Raw genomic sequence first — 25,599 nt, forward strand, 5'->3', positions numbered from 1 at the left:
GAGAAACCTAATTTGTGTAGGATTTCTATGACATATCTTGTGTGTTGTGAACACCGTCTTAGCGTGTTGGTTTTGATTAACCAATCGTCCAGGTATGGGAACACATGTATTTGCTGCCTTCTGATATGTGCAGCTACTACTGCAAGGCATTTTGTAAAAACCCTTGGCGCAGTTGTTATTCCGAATGGCAATACTTTGAATTGGTAATGTATCCCTTGGAATACAAACCTTAGGTACTTTCTGTGTGAAGGATGTATTGGTATATGGAAATATGCATCCTTTAGGTCTAGTGTTGTCATGTAGTCTTGTTGTTTGAGCAGTGGGATTACGTCTTGTAATGTAACCATGTGAAAGTGGTCTGATTTGATGTAGGTATTTAATGTTCTGAGATCTAGTATAGGTCTCAGACTCTTGTCCTTTTTGGGTATAAGAAAGTACAGTGAGTAAACTCCTGTGTTTATTTGTTGTTTTGGTACTAATTGTATTGCTTCTTTCTGTAGCAATGGCTGAACTTCTAGTCCTAGAAGATATATATGTTGTTTTGACATACTGTGTGTTTTCGGTGGGACGTTTGGAGGGAATTTGAGAAATTCTATGCAATAACCATGCTGGATAATTGCAAAGACCCAAGTGTCTGTTGTTATTTCCTCCCAATGTGTGTAAAACTTGGTTAGTCTCCCCCCACAGGTGTTATGTGTTGGGGATTTGTGACCTTGAAGTCACTGTTTGTTTGTAGGAGTTTTGGGACTTTGGAACTTTCCTCTATTTCTTTGAAATTGTCCTCCTCTATATTGTCCCCGAAAACCTCCCTGCTGATACTGGCTCTGGTAAGTGGGCTTTGTTTGTGAGGTTGTGGCTTCTGTGGTCTGCCCTCGAAACCCCCCTCGAAATTGTGTCTTTCGAAATGTGCCTCTGCTCTGCGGGGAGTAGAATGCGCCCATGGCTTTGGCCGTGTAAGTGTCTTTCTTAAGTTTTTCTATTGCAGTGTCCACCTCCGGCCCAAACAACTGCTGTCCGTTGAATGGCATATTCAGCACAGCTTGCTGTATCTCTGGTTTAAATCCTGATGTACGCAGCCATGCATGTCTCCTTATTGTTACTGCTGTGTTGACAATTCTAGCAGCTGTGTCTGCAGCATCTATTGCTGACCGTATCTGATTATTGGAGATACTCTGTCCCTCTTCTACCACTTGCTGCACTCTTTTTTGGAACTCTTTTGGTAAATGTTCAATAAAGTGTTGCATCTCATCCCAATGGGCCCTATCATATCTGGCTAACAAAGCTTGCGAATTTGCAATACGCCACTGGTTTGCTGCCTGTGCCGCCACCCTTTTGCCTGCAGCATCGAATTTTCTACTTTCTATATCTGGAGGTGGTGCATCTCCTGAAGTATGTGAGTTAGCTCTTTTGCGCGCTGCTCCCACTACAACAGAGTCTGGTGTTAGCTGTTGTGTGATGTACACTGGGTCTGTTGGTGGCGGTTTATATTTTTTATCTACTCTTGGAGTAATGGCTCTCCCTTTGACAGGCTCCTCAAACACTTGTTTGGCGTGTTTTAGCATTCCGGGTAAAATCGGGAGACTCTGATATTGACTGTGTGTGGACGACAGTGTATTAAAAAGAAAGTCGTCTTCAATGGGTTCTGAAAGAAGGCTGACATTGTGAAATGCCGCTGCTCTCGACACCACCTGAGCGTAGCCTGTACTATCCTCTGGTGGCGATGGTCTCGCTGGATAGCATTCAGGACTATTATATGACACTGCGTCATAAAGGTCCCATGCGTTAGGGTCATCTTGACTCATTCCTGTATGAGTTGGGGATTGCATCATTGGTGGAGTGGCTACCGGTGATGGTTGCGGAGAGTGATGTGGGGATGGTGGTGGTGTTACTTGTTTAGCCACCTTTGCGTGTGGCTGTTTGTCCTTGTCTTGGAAGGCAAGTTTACGTTTCATTTTGATTGGAGGAAGAGTGCTGATCTTCCCCGTATCTTTTTGAATAAAGAGCCGTCTTTGTGTGTGATCTGGCTCTATTGTCTCTAATTCTTGTCCAAATCTGTGTGTCTTCATTTGTGACAGTCCTTGTTCCTCTGAATAGGAACTTATTTTCGGTTCCAATGCCGGATGTTTCGGTACCGAAACCTTTTCGGCTGCTTTTTTCGGCTCCGACAAAACCTTTTTTTACTTTTGGCGTAGTGGCCTCTCGGTGCCGACCCATTTCGGTGCCGTTGTCTCGATGCCGAATCTTCTCAGAGCCACTCTCTCGGGCCCGAGAAGGCTGTGTGCCGGTATCTCGACCGGAGTCGGATGACTTCGACACCAGCTCGCCCTTTTTCGGTGCCGATGGACGGTTACCTATTTTTCGGGTTAAGCCCTGGCCTGTTGGCGGTGGCGTCCCCTGGGCTTTAGAGGTCTTCTCGTGAGTTCTTTGTTTCGACGTCTTACTCACGGTTTTCGGCGTTTCTTCGAGATCGATCTCCTCCGAGTCCGAATCCTGGGTGGAGAATGTTTCTTCCTCCTCCTCGAAACACCCTTGTCCTGTCGGCACCGACGCCATTTGCAGTCTTCTTGCTCTTCGGTCCCTGAGTGTCTTCCTGGACCGAAACGCTCGACAGGCCTCACAAGTATCCTCCTTGTGTTCTGGTGACAAATACAAGTTACAGACCAGGTGTTGATCTGTATATGGATACTTGTTATGGCATTTTGGACAGAAGCGGAATGGGGTCCGTTCCATCAGCCTTGAAGAGACACGTGGCCGGGCCGACCAGGCCCCGACGGGGATCGAAAAAAACCCTGAAGGGCCACTGGAGCTCTTCTTAATTCGGTGTTGATCTGTAGTAACTAACCCGATACCGAACGCAAACAATACCGACGATTTTTCCGAGATTCTAACTAACTTTCCGACCCGAAACACGGAGCGAAAAGGAACACGTCCGAACCCGATGGCGGAAAAAAAACAATCTAAGATGGAGTCGACGCCCATGCGCAATGGAGTCGAAATGGGAGGAGTCCCTCGGTCTCGTGACTCGAAAAGACTTCTTCGAAGAAAAACAACTTGTAACACTCCGAGCCCAACACCAGATGGCGGGATGTGCACAGCATGTGTATCTGCAGCTACACATGCCATCGAACACACATATATATATATATATATATATATATATATATATATATATATATATATATATATATATAAAATCAGTGTCTGCTCCTTTAGCTCCCACTCCCCATAACCTTAGAATGGGAGCAAGAAGGAGGCAAGCAGCACAGCCAGTGGTGGCTGGTAATTTTAGAAGGGAGGGGGCTGATGGGACGCACACTCACACCCATTCATTCACACAGGTGTGCACACATGCACCAATTCGCAACACTCATTACCAAATATTCAAACATACACACATGCACCAAACATTAATAAAAAAAAAAACAACAACAAAAACCACACACACACTTCCCTGCAACACTGCCTCGGAGGTCCCAGGAGGGTTGGGACTGCTGCCTTTCCTCATTGGTTGACCTTACGTCAACCAATGAAGGAAGGCAGCAGTCCCAACCCTCGGAGGCGTCAGGAGGGTTGGGACTGTTGCCTTCCCTCACCGGCTGACCATAGAGAAGGCAGCAGACCCAACTTCACAGAGTGGGATAGGGTCAATGGGACTGCTGACGCCACCACACTCTGTGACGAAGAGTCATTGATTGACACAGGTCTTAAAACTGAAGCGCCCAGGTTTGAGGCAATGAGTGGCGCTACTCCTTGTCACTGAGGTGGAGGTCACGCCCACAGGAGCTGTGACATCCACAGCCCAGCAAAGTTAAGCTAAGGCAGTCTGGAGCCTGCACATTTAGTGCATGTCCTACTCATGGATGACTGATGGATGAAAGTGAGGAGTGTCTGTCAGGCTGACCTTTGCTCAGCCAGACAGACACTCTTTTTGAGGGCCAAAAGGGGCGGGGGTATGGCCCGTCACGTCAATGGATAGGCTGTGGCTGGGCACAGCTCCATCAATTCAGCGATTCTTTATTTCTTTAAAGTTCAAACTGTGCAGGATAAAAAGAGACTTCTTGAATTTATTTATATATATATATAGTTATAATTCTGTGGCGGTCTCCACTGAGTAGGTATAGTTAGGATCACATTTCTACAGGAATTTTTTTTTTGGTTTGCTTATACTTTTGAAACAGTTGGACAAATGTTTATGAAACTTATCCCAAAAAAAAAAAAAAAGGTTTCATCCACCTCAACTACTTGGAAAGGTTTGGGGCAAAACGTGTTGCTACATTATACACAGCTACAGACAAAATGGCTGAAGGGAATTACACTAAACTTGGGAGAAAGCTAGATCTTGGTCCAGAAAGCATACTTTGTGATTTGGTGTAACTTTGTTGAAGAGTGCAAACAGTGCAGTTTTGATCTCTGTCCTGCCCGTGATTTTCCCACTCCATCGATATGAGCCCCCAGCCTTCATATCATCCTAATCCACATCTTTATCCTGCTTCACTTCCCTGTTTATCTTTCCTGGTAAATGATTTGCAACCTAGTCTTGATTTTGAGGTCCTTTGGGAAATATGAAGACGGCCTCTAAATATGAGGGCTGTTGTAGATGTGGGAGGATGGCTCATCATAGGCAAGCGATTTAGTAGCTGATTTAGAGTTGATCAGAGAAGGTAATCCACAAGTGTGATAGAGTACCCTCTCCATCAAGCTGACAGTCCATCCACAGGATTTAGAGGTGGGCGGAACGACATCAGGTCAATGGCAGAACCTAGACTGGTTCAGTTACTGACATACTTCTCTGATGGCCCGACAGAGTACACAGTCATGAGAGGTAAGCCATCTGACCTTGCAATTGAGGACTGCCACTTGGATGGGTTTTCTTGCTATCAGCTGTGGGAAAGTACTCTCTCTTTGGCATGGTTACCCCTACTTTTTGCCTGCTGTCAGTATGCTTTGGCTGTTTTCACTGGGCTCCTGCAAACCAGAACCCCAGTGATTGTGCTCTCTCCCTCTAACTCTGGTTGCCTAGGACTTTGCACACCACACAATTGGAATACTGGGGTCCCCTTTTAAGTCCCTAGTATATGGTACTTACGTACCCAGGGTATTGGCCACCGGGGGTTCCCCATGGGATGCATCATGTATTGAGCCAGCTGTAAGAGCCCATGCAAAAAGGCCTGCCTTTGAAGCCTGTGTGAAAAGGTGCATGCACCCTTTCACTACAGGTCACTGCACCAGGTCACTCCTATGGTAGGCCATCTTACCATAGAGGGCAGGGTGCAGATACCTGCGTGTGAGGGCACCCCTCTGCATGAGCAGAGAGGTGCCCCTATGTGCTCCAGTTCCATTGCACTGGACTGCGTAAGTGCAGGGAAGCCTTTTTAGCTGTGTACTGGACACTGGTCACTCACTACCTGTATCCAGCTACATAATGGTAACTCCGAACCTGGGCATGTCAGAATCATACCCCAATACTGTTGCCAGTATTGGTTGTATGATTCCATGCACTCTGGTGGTTCCTTAGAGGACCCCCTTTTATTGCTCCTACCAGGCTTCTGTGGTTTTCCGGGCAGCACGTGCTGCTGCCACGCCACAAACAGGTTTCTGCCCTCCTGATGTTTGACCAGCGCAGGTAGGGGAAGGCAAAACAAAGGATTTCCTGTGGTAGAGGGAGGCAACACCCTCTCCCCTTGGAAATAGGTGTTACATGGCTTGGGAGGGGAAGCCTCCCCAAGCCACTGGTATGCTTTGAAGGGCACATTTGGTGCCCTCCTTGCATAAATCAGTTTGCACCAGTCCAGGGACCACCGGTCCCTGTTCTGGTGTGAAACTGGACAAAGGAAAGGGGAGTGACTACTCCCCTGTTCTTCACCACCACAGCGGTGGTGCCCAGAGATCCTCCAGGTGGCCACTTGATTCTGCCATCTTGAATCCAAGGTGGGCAGAGGCCCATGCGAGCATCTGAGTGGCCAGGTCAGGTAGGTGACGTCACAGCCCCCTTCTAATAGGTGGTCACCCTGCTAAGTGACCAATCCCCCTTCCTGGGCTAATTAGGGTCTCTCTCTTGGGTGGGCCCTTAGATTCGATGTGCAAGATTCCAGTAGGGCTCCTCTTCATCTTCTGGCCACTGGGACTGAAACTGGACCCTCCAGGAACCATCAATATGCAACTTCAGCAACGACTCCGCTCTGCAACTTTGTTTCTCCGGCTCCTTCCAGCAACTGCAACATTTCCTCAGATGTGCATCCTCTGAGGGCAGCCCGTCTTCAGCCTGCACAAGAAGTAAGAAAGAATCTCCCTAGGAGTGAAGGAGTCACTCCCCTGCATCTGCAGGTACCAACTGCATCATTACTATTTGCAGCGCCGTCCATACCACGCCGAAAGAAACGCTTGGAGACATCTGAGGCTTACCATGGTCCTCTAGCCTCTTCTTACTCGACCTCCTTCTCAAAACATAAGACATTAATTTGTCTCTGGTACTTTGGAATATTGAGCTTTTTATCTGCATCATAGCCTTGATAAAGTCTACCCAGACGAAACACGTGTCGGCTGTTGTCTATTTGGGCTGATGTTCATTTGAAAAGGATTTCTGTTGTCATCTCTTGACTCTGGCTCCAAGATGTTACCTTGGGCCACAGATTATTGTTTCATCTAAAGACATCACGAGGAATAAACTGGAACATTATAACCGCTTGGGATGTGCCGTGGTTTTTCTTCTTTGCATACCAACTGCAACAAGGACCGGCTGCGTGGATCTGCTCTCCTCCGGAACTCTGTGGATCCTGCATCACAGGTGGTGGTCTGGAGTGGTCCCCTTGGTCCTCTCTGCCAGCTGTCCAACTTGGGAGACGGTAAGCCCTTGCCTCTCCTTGCAGGACAGTACCCCTGTGCACTGCGACTCTTGCAGCTACCAAGGCTTGTTTGCTCCTGCTCCCAGGGATCTTCAGGATCCGTGTAGCCCTGGCTCCCAGCACTTCTTCCTGCAACAAACAGTCACCTCTCTGCTGCTCCAGCGACGTGGGACTCCTCTTCAGGTGTGCTGAGTGGGCCTCACCACTATTGCTGTACCTGCTGCCAGTGGGTTGCCTGTGGGGACTGTCTCCTCTTCTTATGACTCTCCCGACTGCTGAGGGTTTTCCCGGACTCCCCTCCTTGGGTCGGGTCCCCTGGGCCTTGCTGGTCCTCTTCAGTCTTGCAACTCGTCTTCTCCCTCGCATGCATTTGCCAAAGCTTGTTGGTGGCATTCCTGCATCACTGCAACACGACAGCCACCGTGGGACACCGTGAGCTTCACTCCAGGGACTTCTCTTCCGCTCCTGTGCTGCACAGCTAGTCTTCTTCGTCCCCCATTGACCTAGTCCTACATCCACAGAAGGGTGGGTAGTGGCTCCTGCCACAACCGGACACTCCATCACAAAATGTACTTGTTCCCCTTCCTTTGCAGGTCCTCTTCTGCCAGAATTCACCTTTGAGTTTTTCCAGTCTTGGTTGGGTCTTGTACAATCCTTTTCCAAAGTCGTCCTGTTGGGTTTGGGGAAAACCAGGTACTTACCTCTGCTCTCCTGGTAGCTGGGGGTCACTCTGGTACTCATCTCTTGAGGTTCCTAGTTCCCCCAGCTCCCCTCTACTGATTACACATATCCTTGGGTGGGGGACTGTATCTCCCATTCCACTTTCTTAGTATATGGTTTGGCCCTCCCCTAGGGTCTACACTATTTCCTACTGCGTTTGACAATGCCTATTACTTTCTATGCTCTTTACTGATTGCTAATGTGTATGTAATAGTGTGTTTACTTACCTCCAGTTGTGGGACTGCCTATTAGTATTTTAGTATTTATTTTACAATAATAAAGTACCTTCATTTTTGTAACACTGTGTGGTTCTTTCGTGTGTGATAGTGTTGTGTGACTATAGTGGTATTGAATAAGCTTTGCATGTCTCCTGGATTCGTCTTGGCTGCTCATCCACAGCTACCTCTAGAGAGCCCTGGCTTCCTAGACAATGACTACACCTCACTAATAGGCAATACCTGGACCTGGAATAGGGCGAGAACACCATAGGTGTCCACCACACACCAGGCCAGCTTCCTACATCAGCCACCACCAGGTAAAACCTGACACCAAGGGGCAATAAAAACTAAACACATGACCACCTGCATCATGGAAAAAACTCTCATGGTGTGAGTTATTAGTTTTATTTTCTTCAAAGACAAATACCCACTTTAGGAGTTTGTTTCTGAGCAAGGTAAAAGTTTGAGGGCCGTCTGTCATGTTTACGGAGCAGGACATCAAATATTTACAACACTGGCAGATACTGCAGTGACAGCAATAACTTCCAATGTTAAGAGATGTCCATGGGGCCGGGAAACATCTCTGGGGGAGGGGGATGGCCGTCAAGGCAACAAACTAATTTATGGACAATATTTTGTCCTCCAAAGTCAAAATCAGGCCCTAGGTTTTCACTGTACAGGACTACTGAAGTGAGACAACAAAGGGGTCGAAGAGATTTGAAAATAGTTACTGTTTTACTGTTACACTCCGAATGATGGTTTATGAGATAGCTACTGCTACATATGATTATTTTGATTCGTTTGTCTTTTACTGAAAATTAATTGAAAGAAAAAAGGTATGGTAATGAATACATTTCTGGAGTTCACGAGGGAGAATACAGGGAGTGCAGAATTATTAGGCAAATGAGTATTTTGACCACATCATCCTCTTTATGCGTGTTGTCTAACTCCAAGCTGTATAGGCTCGAAAGCCTACTACCAATTAAGCATATTAGGTGATGTGCATCTCTGTAATGAGAAGGGGTGTGGTCTAATGACATCAACACCCTATATCAGGTGTGCATAATTATTAGGCAACTTCCTTTCCTTTGGCAAAATGGGTCAAAAGAAGGACTTGACAGGCTCAGAAAAGTCAAAAATAGTGAGATATCTTGCAGAGGGATGCAGCACTCTTAAAATTGCAAAGCTTCTGAAGCGTGATCATCGAACAATGAAGCGTTTCATTCAAAATAGTCAACAGGGTCGCAAGAAGCGTGTGGAAAAACCAAGGCGCAAAATAACTGCCCATGAACTGAGAAAAGTCAAGCGTGCAGCTGCCACGATGCCACTTGCCACCAGTTTGGCCATATTTCAGAGCTGCAACATCACTGGAGTGCCCAAAAGCACAAGGTGTGCAATACTCAGAGACATGGCCAAGGTAAGAAAGGCTGAAAGACGACCACCACTGAACAAGACACACAAGCTGAAACGTCAAGACTGGGCCAAGAAATATCTCAAGACTGATTTTTCTATGGTTTTATGGACTGATGAAATGAGAGTGAGTCTTGATGGGCCAGATGGATGGGCCCGTGGCTGGATTGGTAAAGGGCAGACAGCTCCAGTCCGACTCAGACGCCAGCAAGGTGGAGGTGGAGTACTGGTTTGGGCTGGTATCATCGAAGATGAGCTTGTGGGGCCTTTTCGGGTTGAGGATGGAGTCAAGCTCAACTCCCAGTCCTACTGCCAGTTCCTGGAAGACACCTTCTTCAAGCAGTGGTACAGGAAGAAGTCTGCATCCTTCAAGAAAAACATGATTTTCATGCAGGACAATGCTCCATCACACGCGTCCAAGTACTCCACAGCGTGGCTGGCAAGAAAGGGTATAAAAGAAGGAAATCTAATGACATGGCCTCCTTGTTCACCTGATCTGAACCCCATTGAGAACCTGTGGTCCATCATCAAATGTGAGATTTACAAGGAGGGAAAACAGTACACCTCTCTGAACAGTGTCTGGGAGGCTGTGGTTGCTGCTGCACGCAATGTTGATGGTGAACAGATCAAAACACTGACAGAATCCATGGATGGCAGGCTTTTGAGTGTCCTTGCAAAGAAAGGTGGCTATATTGGTCACTGATTTGTTTTTGTTTTGTTTTTGAATGTCAGAAATGTATATTTGTGAATGTTGAGATGTTATATTGGTTTCACTGGTAATAATAAATAATTGAAATGGGTATATATATTTTTTTTGTTAAGTTGCCTAATAATTATGCACAGTAATAGTCACCTGCACACACAGATATCCCCCTAACATAGCTAAAACTAAAAACAAACTAAAAACTACTTCCAAAATTATTCAGCTTTGATATTAATGAGTTTTTTGGGTTCATTGAGAACATGGTTGTTGTTCAATAATAATATTAATCCTCAAAAATACAACTTGCCTAATAATTCTGCACTCCCTGTATATTCCCTGGCACGTAGCTATTATTGACATAAATGCTCCTTTAGACCCAGTGAAGGAACACTTTGGTATCTACTCTATTCAACATTATAAGGCTCTGCGACACGACACCCACCTTATTTTCCATTGAATGGAGAAAACTGCATTGTATTAATAAAACAGGCAAAGGAGATGAATTATTGTTCTTGAATATGGATTATCCCTTTGTTTGGCCGCAATGACAGATTGTTCTTCTGGATTATTAACTCAATTGCCAAACACTGGTTAGGGCATCTTGTTTACTTTATACTCTATAAATCTTATTGGGGTGGGTTGCAAACAAGACTTTACAATGGTAGATGCTGCTCACAAATCTTTTATGACAGTCTCATACTTGGAAAATATACTCCTGTGGTGTCTTTAGGAGCCTTCTATACAGACGAGTAAGGCATATTTCTATCTCATTTCAGTTAGGTATTGCATCTGAAACAGGACAATAGGAAGGAATTTCCACTGAGGCTCTAAGAGGTAAACATTGAAATCAACATAACCGTGGTGGGCAAGAGTGAACTTTCTGCTTTTTATGTACGCAAGGTATGATGCAATCCAATGAGAACTAATCAGAAGTCATTTAAAAAAAACTCTTATGTACAGGGCCTCCTTTGTCACTGTTTAATGTGGTTTTAGTAATACTTCAATCTCCAGTAGCCCAGTTTTTGCAGAGAGCTTGGAGGTCGAGATAGTCAGCAAAGGATTGCTAACATTCTACAACAATCCACATTTGTGGGTGAATAACTATACACTTTTCAATAACCTTGAACTGCATGTCCTATTGACCGGGAGGTCAAAAAACTGGAGATGCCTTTGCGTGACTAAGAACCTCTGGAACTTACTCCTGAACGGTTATAATTATATAGTACAAGAAACATTTTCAGTGCCAGTCTTGTTTACCAATGTTCTGCGAGCAAAGTGATTGAGTCGAGCCAATGCACGAGTGGCTATTTTAAAAGCCCAGAAAACAAACAAAGCCTTGCTTTATTTTCAAAATGGCTTCCACACTACGTGACACAATACTGCATTGACTGAGAGTGATGATGCAGCACATGTTGCGTCACACAACTTTGACAGCCGTCTTGAAAGCATAAAAACAAAAACAAAAATTGATTGCTTTCCAGGTTTTTTACTTAGCCAGTCGTGGAGCATAAGGGAAGTGAGAGGGAACACTCAAGGATTCATGACAGAAGCAATCCTGGAGTGTCAATGAAAGGCACAGAGAGGTCAGGAGGGAAGGGCTAGGGGCGGCGGAGGGGAGAAATGGTCAGACTTAAGTGTGGAGTGCAAGATCACTTAAAAAAAATACACACTCTGATTGAGTGATAATAACATTTAAAAACACAAATGAGATTAGAGGGGGTCTTGGCCAAGATGGCGGACGAGTGAGACGTCTTTTCCGGTCTCCCCGTACCCATCATCCAGCATTCATGAGCAGTGCCCTGCCTGGTGCTGGATTCCAGTGTGCAAGGGCCGAGAGGAACCTGTCGAGCCCTTGAGACTCAAGCCAGCGGGTCGGGAGCAGATGGGACCGCTGCATCTGGCCATTTCATGGGGCACCCAAGGATGGGCCTACACTCCGACGTGAGTCCGGCTCTTGGTGCCCACCCAGCCGAATGGAGAGAGGGGTGGGTGTGTGTCTGTGTCTGGGGGGGTAGGGGGTGTTAACTGGAGTGCGGCAGAGCTGACTGATTGGCAGCCGGAGTCGCTGTGGGCCACTGGAGACATGGCGGAGGGCTGCGACAGCGGCCTCCGCCCGGTCAGGAAGGCACTTTCACATATGGCCCGGCACATTGACTGCTGATGCCTACAGCCTGCGGTGGGGGCCCGTGCTACCCGGTGACCCTGGGCTAAGTTAATCGGGCCTGACATGGCGCCCCCTTGGTAGGGGCTTGGGCTATGGAAGATCTGAGCGGGCCTACAGCGGTGATGTACTTTTCTGCCCAGCATGACAAGCGGTGGGAAGGCACAGTAAACAAGCCAAATCAACGACCTTTGTGGAGCACCTGTAAGCAGTCGGTCAGCACTCAGGTGAGACACTTGATAAACACTACGACCCCCCGCTCAGGACAAAAACGCAGGCAGTCGGCACCATGCAGCCCTTTTAGGCTGCGGGGAACCTTTCCTGAGCACTCTTTGGGGGGGGGGGGAGGCCCAGACTCCACAGCAGGGGGGGGTGCCTCAATACTGCCCCAAGTCCTACTGGACTTTCCATCATTGGGCCCGAACCTGCCCCATGTGCGCAAGGCAGAACTGGACACATTCTAAGTGCACTCTGAACGCGGGGGAGATTACCCAGCAATAGGGGAGGAGAACTGCTCCTGACCTGAACTGAGAACGGGTTGTCCCTGATTACTGAAGGCAGTGCAAGATCAACCCTGTGACCCAGGCTCTGCTTGGGCCCTACAGCAGCAGGACTTGGCTCCTGGGCCGGGGGGCCCTGCACTGCCTCATTACCAAAGCAAGAAAGCCTCGGCCTGCTTTGTGCCTGTGCCCCCCCCCCCCCCCAGACAATATCCCTGCAGCCGTGTGGGGGCAGTCAGAGCTTACCACAGTCAGCAGCAGGAACATGACAAGTAAAGGCAAGAGAGATAGCTCCCTGCGAGACATGTTAACATAACTCACATGTGGCCCCAGGGGCGGTAAGGAGGATGAGGACCTCTACATAGAACCTGAAGACACAGAAGGCTCAGTAACGTGCTTTTTTCTTAAGGCCCTGTTCACTTACCCGTGGGAGGACTTGCAAACTGTTAAAAAATAACCTCTCAGCGGATCTGCGGGAGGTGCGTAGGGACCTTAATGCAAAAGGAGAGACAGTAGTGATGCTGGAACACATACTAGATGATCACACTGAAGAAATAGAATGGATGCAACAGGAAATCCTCTGGCTTCAGGGGCAAAAAATAGAACTCCAGTCTCACACTGAAGATCTTGAGAACTGGTCTCAGCAGAACAACAGTCGCATCTGGGTGGTCCCCCTGGGGAAGAAGAAACGGACCTTAAATTCTATGTGATGGCCCTCTTTAGCATCATCTTGGGAGATGTCACACCTGCAACTATGAAATTCGACTGACTGCATAGGGTGGGCATGCCACGCCAGACCCCTACCCCACCAGTCGACAATTTCTGTACATGACTTTGGCCTAAAAAAAAAAACATCCTTCCCAAAGCTCGGGAGCACCATCCCCTCCATTTCAAGGACCACACATAACTACTTTACCAAGATCTCACAGCCATCACCCTCCAGAAGAGGAAAGACTTTCGCCCAGTCATGTCCCATATGCGGACTGCTGGGATACCCTACTTGTGGGGCCACCCCTTTCAAATTATTTTCTGCCTGGAGGGTAAACTCTGCCAGCTACAGTCAGTGTGAGAAGATTGCAAGGTGCTTGGCATCTCAGTGTCTGAAGGAGAGACCCCGACGAGACAGCAAGTGCAGGGCTCAACGAAACATCACCACAGACGGAACTCACAGAAATCCTAGACAGCACACCGCCCGGACCCAACCGCAATGGCTCTTGAATGTGAAGGAGTGATAGCCACACTATCATGGGACCCAACGTAAGTGACAGTATCCGGGACGGGGTCTCCTGCCCCACACGTCAGCATGGGCAGGCGGAATAGTGGTGGGGACGGGGAGTGATCACACAAGACATTATCCTGGATATTGCATCCCTGGCAATGACTCTCCGTCTACTTGTGAAATGTAGAACAGGCCAATTAGGGCCCTCTATCATGAGTATTGCCATTATTGTTGGTCTATTGAACTGGTTATGTTGGTTTTGTTCATTTGGGACCTTTGTTGTTATATGACTCCTGTATCTATGTCTGCCTCAATGCCGAAAGTCAAGGCAACTACACTCCTTAGGGCGAGTCCCCTTCTGGCATGTCACCCGCACAGGGAGGCACCCTCACGTTTACACTTTATGTTTTGTACACTATGGACCTGAAGATCCTCAGCCTTATTGTAAGGGGTCTCAATAACCCCTCTACGCACTTGGTGGTCCTTTTTCTCCTGAAGCACTCAGGGGCAGACATCTGCCTCCTCCAGGTAACACATATACTCCAGACAGACATCCATAGAATGTGATCTAGTCGATTTCCTAGACAGCAGTGGTCCTTGGGTCCCTCTAAGAAGGGTGGGGTGGCCATACTCTTCGCCAAGGGGTTCTTGGGGGAAATTCTGGCTATGGTGAGTGAAGTTAAGGGACACCTCCTAGCACTACGCCTTAAAACAGGCATTTTCCACATGACCCTGATGAATATCTACGCACCAAACACCTACCAAGAGGCCTTTCTGACCTCCCCCCTAGCACCAGTTCTGCAGACGCCAGATGCGGCTATACTAATTGGGGGTGACCTCAACCTAGTTATGGACTCAAACCTTGACAGGTATGGGCAATTATATGGTCAGACAGGGGTCCTCTCTGTGGGCGGAGATTAGTGGCTTGGTGATTGCAGCTTCCACGATGTCTGGTGAGGTCTTCATCCATTGCCCCGCGACTATACTTTCTATTCACCTGCTCACAAAACATATGCACGAATTGACCACTTCCTAGCCAACTCCTCCCTTATGGAGCTAATCACCAATTCCTCCATTGCACTTCGATCCCTTTTGGACTATGCACCACTACACTCAACAGTAAGGGTCCTGACTGGTCAGAAAGTGAGCTCCCCTTGGTGGCTGTGAGACTCTCTCCTCCAATCGCAGGCCAATGTCACTTCTCTAAAAACATTATTAGCTACATATTTGCACCACAATAACACCAGAAACACGCATTTAGCATCTATATACGAAGCACTGAAACTAGTGGTACAGAGGGAGTTAACAGCAATAGCGGTGGACGACAATCTTTGCAGGAGGGAGAAGCGGGAGGCCATAGAGAAAGAAGCAGCGGATCTAGAGACCACCCACAAGCGTGCAGGGGCTCAGAAAGTGTGGAGAGAATTGGAGAAGGCCAGACAACTCCTTAAGCACACAGACCAGGAACGAGCTGAGTATGCGATTTTATGCCTCAAGCACAAATTTTACATAAGTAGTAATCACAGTGGACGGATGCTTGCCCACAATTTGCGTAGCCGCACTCAAGCAGGCACAATCAAAACAATGCGCACAGAGCCAACCACCAGGATGGAAACAGCAGTCGATGCACCAAACGCATTCCGAACCTTTTGTAGAAACTGTATTCCTCAGCGGAAACCCTTGGGGGACCTTTCGGCTTACCTCAAGATGTGGCCCTCACTCCACTACCAGACGATGAGACCATCAGGCTAGTTGACCCAATTCACATAGTGGAAGTTATTACAGCCATAGCCTGACTGAAGCAACTGAAAGCCCCTGGCTCAGATGGCTTCACTCCTGTTTTATAAAACCTTCTACCAAGAGCTAGCCCCATGGCTAAGCCGTCTCTAACACATTTGCTGATACGAGTACAATAATGCATTCCATGCAAGAGGCCACCATATCAGTAATTCCAAAACCAGGCAAAGATCCGACACACTGCAGATCCTACCGCTCAATTTTGTTGCTAAACACCATTGCAAAGCTCTTCGCCAGCCCCCTAATACCTGGCTTGATAAAGCAGGATTCATTCCAACCTGGCAAGCAAGTGATAACACTAAACACATACTACACTTAGCTGCCAAAGTGGACTGGTCTCAACAAGAAGCACTCTTGCTGTCCTTTGGCGCGGAGAAAGCTTTCGGCCATGTGCATTTGCCTTATCTCTTTGCTACACTGCGGAGATTCAACCTTGGCAATCGCTTTTGCACATGGGTCGAAAACATTTACTGCGCCCATACAGCTTCCATCAAAGTTAATGGCAAGCAGTCAATATCTTTTGTAGTTCAGAGAGGGACGAGACAGGTATGTCCCCTGGCCCCACTCCTATTTGCACGCTATGTGGAACCCTTAGCGCTGCGGCTGAAGAACAACCCAGATATCCAGGGCATCCTATTTGGAGGCGTGCAACATCTGATAAGCCTCTATACGGACAATGTTATTCTATTACAGACCTTCTCAGATCGCTCCCTGCCCTTATGGACAAAATGTCTGTTCGGCAGAGGTGCGGGCTTCAAAACTAACCTTCAAAAGTCACAGATTCTTATTCTTACTGTCTCTGCCTCCCTTGAAACTGCCCTCTATGGCATGTACCCGTTTGAATGTGCAGTGGACTCCCTGCCTTACTTGGACCTTAGCTTAACGCGAACCACACATAAAACATCGACTGTCAACTGCTCCAACCTTATCTCACACACATGCAAAGACATAGCAGCCTAGTCCTGGACGGGCTGCATCGCAGCGGTTAAAATGACTATACTCCAGCGCATTCTATACATATTTCAGACGTTCCCCCTTCTCTCCGCTACCACATGCGTTGAAAACGCTACAATTGTTGTAGGAAGCTGGCTCTGTATATACTATATCAAAATGAGATATAGTGTGCACGGAGTCCAGGAGTTCCCCAGAGGCTTAACAGAGGCTAAAGTAGATAATACTAATGCTCTCTTTTGTGGTAGTGTGGTTGAGCAGTTAGGCTTATCACAGGGTAGTGAAAAGCATTTGTTGTACACACACAAAACATTAGAAGAAGCACACACTCAATGACCTAACTCTAGACCAAGAGATTTTATATAGCAAAAATATATTTTCTTCGTTTGTTTCTAGAACCACAAGGTTCAAGTTGCAGGTAAGTAATCCAATAGATTCGTATTTAACACAATAGTACTTTGTTTGAAATCGATAAGTTATACAGTTTTTGCAATATTCCAATTATTTGTTTAAAAAGTTGACTGCAATTTTCAGAAACAGTTCCTGGGGGAAGAAAAGTTAGTATGGTTTACAGGTAAGTACTCGACTTACAGTTCCAGTCTCCAGGGGTTAGGAAGTCCACAGGCCGGGGTTCAAATTGACCCCAAACACCCACCATCAGCAATCCTGGGCCGGGCGGGTGCAGAGGTCAAAGTTGAGGCAGATTTAACATGGGCTCCTATGGAGACTGGGGGCACTCGGAATCAGGCCTGCCTGCAGGTAAGTACTCGAGACTTCGGAGAGCAGACCTGGGGGGTTTAGAGAAGCACTGTGGGGGTGGGGGGGGCACACGTAGGCAAACACACACCCTCTGTGGCAGTGGGGCGGCCGGGTGCAGGGTGCAAACAAGGCGTCGGGTTTCCAATGATTCTCTATGAGGGGACCCCGGGGGTCACTCAGATGCTGCAGGTGAGGTCCAGGGGGTCGACTCGGGCACACCACAGGCTGGAGAGGGAGGAGGGCTGCCTGCTGAATGTAGCTCCACCTGGAGGTCGGGTTCTCCAAGGACTGGGGGCTGCGGGTGCAGTGGTCTTGTAGGCGTCGGATATCTTCACCCAGAGCTTTCGCAGTCAGGGGTGGGTCCTCGGGATTCCCTCTGCAGGTGTTATGTGGAGGGGTGGAGAAGTCAGCCCAGGGTGGGCACTTGCTCGCAATCGCCTGGGGAACCTCTCTTGTTGGTTGGACCACCTGGACACCTGCCGTGGGCCTCGGGTGCAGAGTGGTCAGGACTCACGCATCCGGAGTGATGCGGGAGTCCTCTTGAACAGGGCCGCTGTCCACAGGAGTTCTTGGTCCTTTGGGTGCGGGGCAGTGCTCTGGAGCTTGGCAGAGGTCGCTGGTCCCACTGGGTGCGTGGCTGTTCTTCTGCAGGTTCTTTGAAGCAGGAGATAGGCCGGAAGGCCTGGGGCCAAGGCAGTTGTTGTCTTAATTCTTCACTGCATGGGTTTCAGCTATGCAGTCCTTCTTCTTGTCAGGTAGCCAGAAATCTGGTGAGCTTGGTTGAGGGAGGACCTTAAATCCTGGATTTAGGGGCGTTTAAGGGGCCAGAGGGCAGTAGCCAATGGCTACTGTCCCTGAGGGGGGCTACACCCTTCTTGTGTCTACTCCCTTTGGGGAGGGGGGCACACACCTAACCCTATTGGTCCTGGTCCTCCAAACCAGGATGGAGGATTTTGCAGGGAGGGGGGTCACCTCAGCTCTGGACACCTTAGGGGTAAGTCCTAGCTGGGGTGGTCACGCCTCATTGTTTTCCCTATTTTTCCCACCGGACTTGCTGCCAAAAGTGGGGCTTTGTCTGGGGGCGTGCAACTCCACTAGCTTGAGTACCCTGGGGCACTGTAACCCAGAGCTTGAGCCTTTGAGGCTCACCGCCAGGTGTTGCAGTTCCTGCAGTGGGGAGGTGTGAAGCACCTTCACCCAGGACAGGCTTTGTTTTTGACCACAGAGTGCACAAATGCTATCACCCCATGTGGTCAGAAACATGTCTGGAAGTGGCAGGCTGACACAGATCGGTCAATCCTGCACTAGTAGGTTGGCTACCATACAGGGGGCATCTGTGATATACCCTCTGGGTACATTTTTCAATAAATCCCACACATCAGTGTGGGTTTATTGTGCTGAGAAGTTGGATACCAAACTTCCCAGTATTCAGTGAAGCCATTATAGAGCTGTGGAGTTCGGAATTACAAACTCTCAGACCACATACTCAATATGGCTGCAAGGCACTTACAATGGCTAAGAATTGACTTAGACTCTGTAGGGGCATATTGCTCATGCAGCTATGCCCTCACCTGTGGTATAGTGCACCCTGCCTTAGGGCTGTAGGGCCTGCTAGAGGGGAGACCTACCTATGCCACAGGCAGTGGTTTGTGGGTATGACACCCTGAGAGGTGTGTCATGTCGACCTTGTCTTATTCTCCACACAAGCACACACAAGCTGCAAAGGCAGTGTACATGTGCTTGGTGAGGGGTCCCCCAGGGTGGCATAATACATGCTGCAGCCCTTGGGGACCTTCCCTTGCCACTGGGTCCTTGGTACCATGGGTACCTTTTACAAGGTACTTAACTGTGTGCCATGGGTGTGCCAATTGCAGGAAACAAAGGTAGAGATTTTGGGAAAGAACACTGGTGCTGGGGCCTGGTTAGCAGGATCCCAGCATACTTTCAATCAAAGTTGGCATTAACATTAGGCAGAAAGTGTGGGGGTTAACCATGCCAACAATGGCACTTTTCTACAATTGTCCATCAATAAATTCATATGGGATGGTAAGAAATCATGCCTTCTCAAACACATGAATCATTGCCGCAAAGCGCAAGGAGGGCTTGCGGTCCCCCAGATTTTACGATATTACCAGGCGGCCCAACTCCGCTACATGGTCGAAAGGAGCTGCCCGATGACGGAGGAACATTAGACCTTCATGGAACAATCAATTGCAGGCTCGCACACATGGAGGAAGATCTAGTTACTGAAACGGCACACAGCACAGGGCCTCTATTCTTCTCCCATCACAAGGGCAACAATATAAGTTTGGGACGTGGTTGCAACTAAGGCTGGCCTTACTATCTTTCCTTCTCTTATGACTCCAATCATGGCCCGCCCCAATTTCACTCCCGGACTGCACCTCAGAAAATTCAAATGCTGGCATGATGGGGGATGTAACTGCTTGGGCTCCCTCTTAAACGCTAATGAGTTAATTCCGTTTGAGAACCTGAATGCAATTACTCCCCGTCTGACCTAGCCTATGTTTAGTACCTCCAAATCCACCACTGGGCGATGGGCAGTGCGACTCGCACCGGGGGAGGGCACAAGCCTCTTACATTTGAGAAATGGCTGGTCCTAAATACCGACGACTTGTCTCTGACCTCTACTGCTTGCTGGGCGGGACCCAGGCCTTAACTAAGACCAAAAGCCAATTACGATAGGAGGCAGAACTGGGTAGGCCTCTCTCCACTAAAGAGTGGAGTGATGTTTACTATAGAACGCATCACACATCGCATTGTGTAGCAGGGCCTGAAACAGCCCATCAGATCAGCTCTGATTGGAATCTTACCCAGCTGAGGCTCCATAGATGGGCGGCTCTGAAATCCCTGGACTGCTAGAGGGGCTGTGGCAACACCAGCACCTTACTACACCTTGAGGCACTGCCCCAAGCCTTTTCGCTTCTGGGATGAAGTTCTTGATGACATTGACGGTGTCTTTAAGACCACATACTACGATTTCCGACCTATACCATATTAGGACTCCCTAACGTTTTGACCTACCCTCTACATTCATTTAAAGGCTAGCAGATGGCTGTGGCGCTTACTGCCGCTCAGCAGGTTACATTAGCACTGTGGGGTACAGCTCACATACCTGATCATACTTGCTGGTTGCATAGACTGTGACTCCTTTTAGGTAAAGAAGAAATTGTCTCTAGCTGAAGATCTGGATTCTTGTAAGTACACGGACAGATGGGCCCTCTTTATCGAACTTCTCTCACAGGAGTTTAGGAAGCTGACCTGCCCAATTTACCTCCGGGTCCTACGTCTGCACCCCGATATAAAGCAGGCTGGGATCGCTGAAAAGACAGGGGATCGGACGGTACCCCCTACCATAGTCTGGTGTCAATTAATGTCTGGGGTTGATCATTAGGCTACACACATGACAGAAGGGACGGAGGATTAAAGTTTGAGTTTCTTCTGACTCTTATGTTGCTGACTACCTCTTCCACACCACCCGCCCCAGGGTTGTAGGCATATGGCTGTGTAGACAATTTGCATTGAATCTCTATAACTGCACAGCTGGCCCTACGGCTTGTAGGTGAAATGCAGTGTTCAAATGCACAAGGTATCCAGTTTTATACATGCATAATCCAATAAAAGGAATTGTTCCATAAAAATACAAAGTAGTTTTATAACATTAACAGTGGAAGGCACAAAACAGCAACCAATCTAAAACATTGTGAAAGGGGAGGGACAAGAACAGTAGCGACAAAGACACAACATATTACAAGCACAGGATTGCAAATTGACAACACAGTCATTCAACAGGAAAGGAGATTGTGGCTGGCAAAAGTATGGAATACAATGCTGCTTGCAGTGGGCAGCAAAAGATATCAGTAAAAAAAAATAACGGTTGACAATATGAACATATTTCCACACTACATATATGAAATGGGCTCTTCTTACCTGCCACATATGCAAGTGTATGACGTATGCCGCATGCCTCCACGCTTATAGCAAAAATGCAGGAACAGGCTTAAATAAACAGAAGGGGAATGTCAGTGGTGCCTTGAACTGTGCAATTCATAAAACTGCAGCAAAACCGAACCACCCTTAATAAAGAAGAATTGTCATATTCAAGCAAACCAAGTTATGTCAGCCAATGGTCATTCATTAGGTTTGAAAAGTAATGTAAATATAATGTACAGGATGTAACAATAACTACGCATTCGTGTAAAGCAAAACATGACATAATAATGATAAAAAAACAGTCTAATTATTATTATTTTTTTCAACATGAATCTTCTGCTATTGTTTTGTTATAGAACTATGTAAAAAGTCCTGTTTACAGAACACCTTTTCTACTGCTCAAATGTGTTTTCAAATGACGGAAAATTAGCCAGCCATTAAACTTGAGGCAAGTCACACAAACTCTCAAAGTTCACGAGATGTTACATTGCAAGTCATGAGTTAACCATCATACATATATATTATAGGTACTCTTCTAATTAACTAAACATACAAAAATGACCATGTAAAATGGCAACTAGGTCAACTATTGTCCGCTACGACTTGAATGAAAAACCTACATGAACGAGGTCATAGAACTGGCTTCATGCAATTCTAGTCAAAAAGGCTTTATTCTGTTTCACACGTGAAAAACCATAAAAGCACAACAATCATAGAAATATATGTTAAAAACATTATTTACATCATCATTAAAAAAGTTGAAATAATTAATCGACAAATAGTATATTAGACAATCAAGGGCTTCCTCCATTTCAACACTGCCCACAAAAGCCTTGACATAATGTAACACATAATGTAACAATGTAACAATGTAACAAATAAACGAAGTTGATAGAGGTTGCTGAAATAGGTATGTGGGTCGACATTGCCTAAAACCACATAACCTCAATAAAAGGGAGGATCCAATGCTTTCTTAATTCACTATGAACTTTACTAAATAGAACAGTGTGCATAGTACTCTGTGATGACACTTTATCAAAAATCAAATCTTATAAAGCTCAACTACTCACCAATAAGGGTCTCAAGGCACTGTGGGGGGTTGGGTCCTCTGTGGTTCAGTCGAAGAGCCAGGTGTTAAGGTCCTTCCTGAATTGAGGTAACAAAGGTGACTGCCTGAGGTGAAGAGGCAAGGTGTTCCAGCTCTTCACTGCGAGGTAGACGAAGGATCTTCCTCCAGCCAAGCACTTCCGTATGCTGGGTACGGTGGCCATTGCTTTTTAAGCAGAAAGCCTTGTATGCGTGGACGAGGAGGTTGACAACGGAGAGGTAGTGGAGGTCTTTAAGGTGTTTGGTGATGTGTTGGCGGTCGGGGATGCTCAGGATGAGTCTGGCGGAGGTGTTTTGGATGTGCTGTAGTTTCTTCATATTCTTTTGGGTGGTGCGGCGTAGAGGGCACTGCAATAGTCAAGCCTGCTGGTGACCAGGGCGTGTGTTAGTGTCCTGGGGCAGTTGTATGGGATCCATTTGAAGATTTTCTGGAGAAGTCGGAGTGTGTGTAAACACGAGGATGCAACAGAGTTGATCTGACAGGTCATTTCGAGAGATGAGTCCAGAATGAAGCAGAGGTTGCGTGCGTGGTTCACTGGGGTGGGGGTGCAGAGTGTCGAAGGCCACCAGGAGTTGTCCCAGGTGGAGTTGGAGGGTCCTACAATGAAACTCTAGGTCTTGTCAGAGTTGAGCTTGAGGCAGCTCTCCTTCATCCAGGCGGCAGCGGCTTCCATCCCGTTGTGGAAGTTCTTCTTGGGATTTGTAGGGTTTTCAATCAGTGAGATGATCAGCTGGGTGTCATCAGCATAGGAGACGATGTTCAGTCTGTGGCATTGGACGATGGATGCAAGCGGGGCTATGTAGATGTTGAAGAGTGTGGGGCTCAGGAAGGAGCACTGTGGCACTCCGCAGCTGAACTTTGTAGGTTCCAACAGGTAAGGCAGGAGTCTGACTGTGTTCTGCCGGTCAGGAAGGAGGTTATCCATTGTAAGGCCTTGTCGCAAATGCCAGCTGCGTGGAGTCCGGAGCAGAGGGTGTGGTGGGAGACAGAGTTGAAAGCGGCAGAGAGGTCCATTAGGATGAGGGCTGCTGTTTGGCCGCGGTTGAGGAGCGAGTGGATGTCATCTGTGGTGGCAAGGAGGGCAGTCTCCGTGCTGTGGTTCCTCTTGAAGCCTGACTGGGAGATGTCCAGGATGTTGTTATCTTCAATGTGTTTGCAGAGCTGTGCATTGATGGCCTTTTTGATGACCTTGGCTAGGTATGGCAGCATTGAGATGGGGTGTTAGTTCTTGAAATCCAGAGAGTCGGCCATTGGTATTTTCAGGAGCAGGCGGATTTCAATGTGCTTCCAGTCCTCGGGGAAGGTAGCTGCCTCTATGGAGCAGTTGAGTGTGGCAGAGCTTGGGTGCGATGCAGGTTTTGGCTCTGTTGAAAATGTGGTGGGGACAGGGATCCGTGGGGGCTCCGGAGTGGATGCTACTTATGATGGAGAGGGTCTAGTCTGTGGTGAGATCGGACCAGCAGTGCAGGATCCGCAGATGTTCAGAGGATCCAGGCCAGTTGGTTATAGGTGGGCTCGGAGGATTTTGGGGTCCAAAGCTATCATAGATGTCCTTGATCTTTTGATGGCAGAAGGTGCCTAGTCTGTCGCAGAGGACCTGGGATGGAAACTGTTTGCAGTTTCTGAATGGGTGTTCAGCGAACTTGCTGACCACGGTGAAGAGCTCTTTGGTATGGTGTGTGGTGGCATTGATACAGTCCTGTAGGGTGGATTTCCTAGTGGATCTGATGAGGTGATGGTGAGAGCTGATAGTGGATTTGAAAGCCGCAAGGTCCTCCAAAGTCTTGCTGTTCCTCCATCTTTTTTCTACAGGTGCTCCTGGAGTGTGGGGAGAACCAGCTGGCCTTCTTGGGGTTGTGCTTGCCTTAGGTCGTTCGGAGTAGCGCTAGGGTGTTGGCGCATTCGGAGATCCTAAATGGTGGAAGTTCCGTGCCGAGCTGCACAAGGACAGTTGTCTAAAATCAATGTCCAAGTATTAATCACAGGAAAACTAGTTAGTGGATTAAATATATTTAACCTGAAACAGGTTAAAACAAATCTGTCAGTTTTTAGATACGGCTGCATATCATAAGTAACCAAAGTCAATTGATGTCTATGTACGCTAGACTTTACTAGTTCAGCAGGCAGCCTAAGTTCTTCGCATAAGGTCAGCCAATCTGTTTTAAAGTGCTTTTTACAAGTTTTTATTAAAGTTTCTGGTTGGTAAAAAAAAAATACAAATAAAAATAAACTTGGTATGCTTTAAATCATTCATAAAATTATTAACATACTTGAGCCATGGCACTTGAAAGGTAAATTCAGAGGTTAGACAGTCTCTAATAAGGGCAGTTTGCTCCGATTACCAAATCTTGTGCCAAAGTGGAATAGGTTGGATCTTGACTATGGGCCACATGTATCAAGCGTTTTTGCATTCGCAAACGGTGCAAATGGCCGTTTGCGAATGCAAAAATGCCTTTCATTATGTATGAAAGGCATTCACTATGCAATTTTAAGGAATCGCTAAAATAGCGATTCCTTAAAATTGCGAGCCCGTTTAGAGAATCGCAAATTGCGATTCTCCGAATAAGAGATCGCAAATAAGGAATCCTTATTTGTGATTTCTTAAGCACATGTATCAAGCTTTTCCTTAATGCGAATTGGGCATTAAGGAATCGCAATTACCACCAAGTAAAACTTAGTGGTAACCATGTGCAAATTTAAAAAATGCCTTCAAAATTCATTTTTGAAAATTGACATGTAATGCACACATGCCCCTTTGGCCTAACATGTCCTGAAACATTTTTTGGGCGCAGCAGAGGGGGCGTTTTGCATTTCCTAGATTGCGAACCCCAGTTAGGAATTCGCAATTTGGGAAATGCCAAAGATTCGAAAATATGGGCCTACAGGCCCATAGGTGGGAATGGGCTCAGAATCGCTATTTGCAATTCGGTAATAGCATTTGCGATTTTTAATAAATCGCTATTACCTAATCGCAAATATGATACATACCTTTTTGCGAATCAGAAATAGCGATTTCTTAAAATCGCTATTAGAGAATCGCAAAGTGGTTTCTTCATACAGCTGGCCCTTAGTTTACTAAAAAGGAAATACCCAGTTCAGTGTGGCAAACATATGTAGAACAACTGTTGGAAACCGAAAGTAAAAATCTTAAGAAGCCAATCTCAACCATTTGCAGTGAATTACACACTATATGCCCCCAGCCACCAGCCCTATACAACTCTTGACCTAAGAGGTTCTTTAGAAAGGTCTGTGACATGTCT

General features: G+C 47.2%; 1 protein-coding gene across 1 annotated transcript in view; it reads right to left on the bottom strand.

Annotated features, from left to right (window-relative positions):
• Window positions 1-25,599, bottom strand: part of PEPD (peptidase D) — a 215,020-nt gene that overhangs the window by 64,809 nt on the left and 124,612 nt on the right. Inside the window, exon 10 of the mRNA XM_069216573.1 lies at window positions 21,229-21,297. Within this exon, the coding sequence (XP_069072674.1) occupies window positions 21,229-21,297 (69 nt within the window). The remainder of the gene's footprint in view (window positions 1-21,228; window positions 21,298-25,599) is intronic.

This window comes from Pleurodeles waltl, chromosome 12, assembly GCF_031143425.1.
Source record: "Pleurodeles waltl isolate 20211129_DDA chromosome 12, aPleWal1.hap1.20221129, whole genome shotgun sequence".
Lineage (NCBI taxonomy): Eukaryota > Metazoa > Chordata > Amphibia > Caudata > Salamandridae > Pleurodeles > Pleurodeles waltl.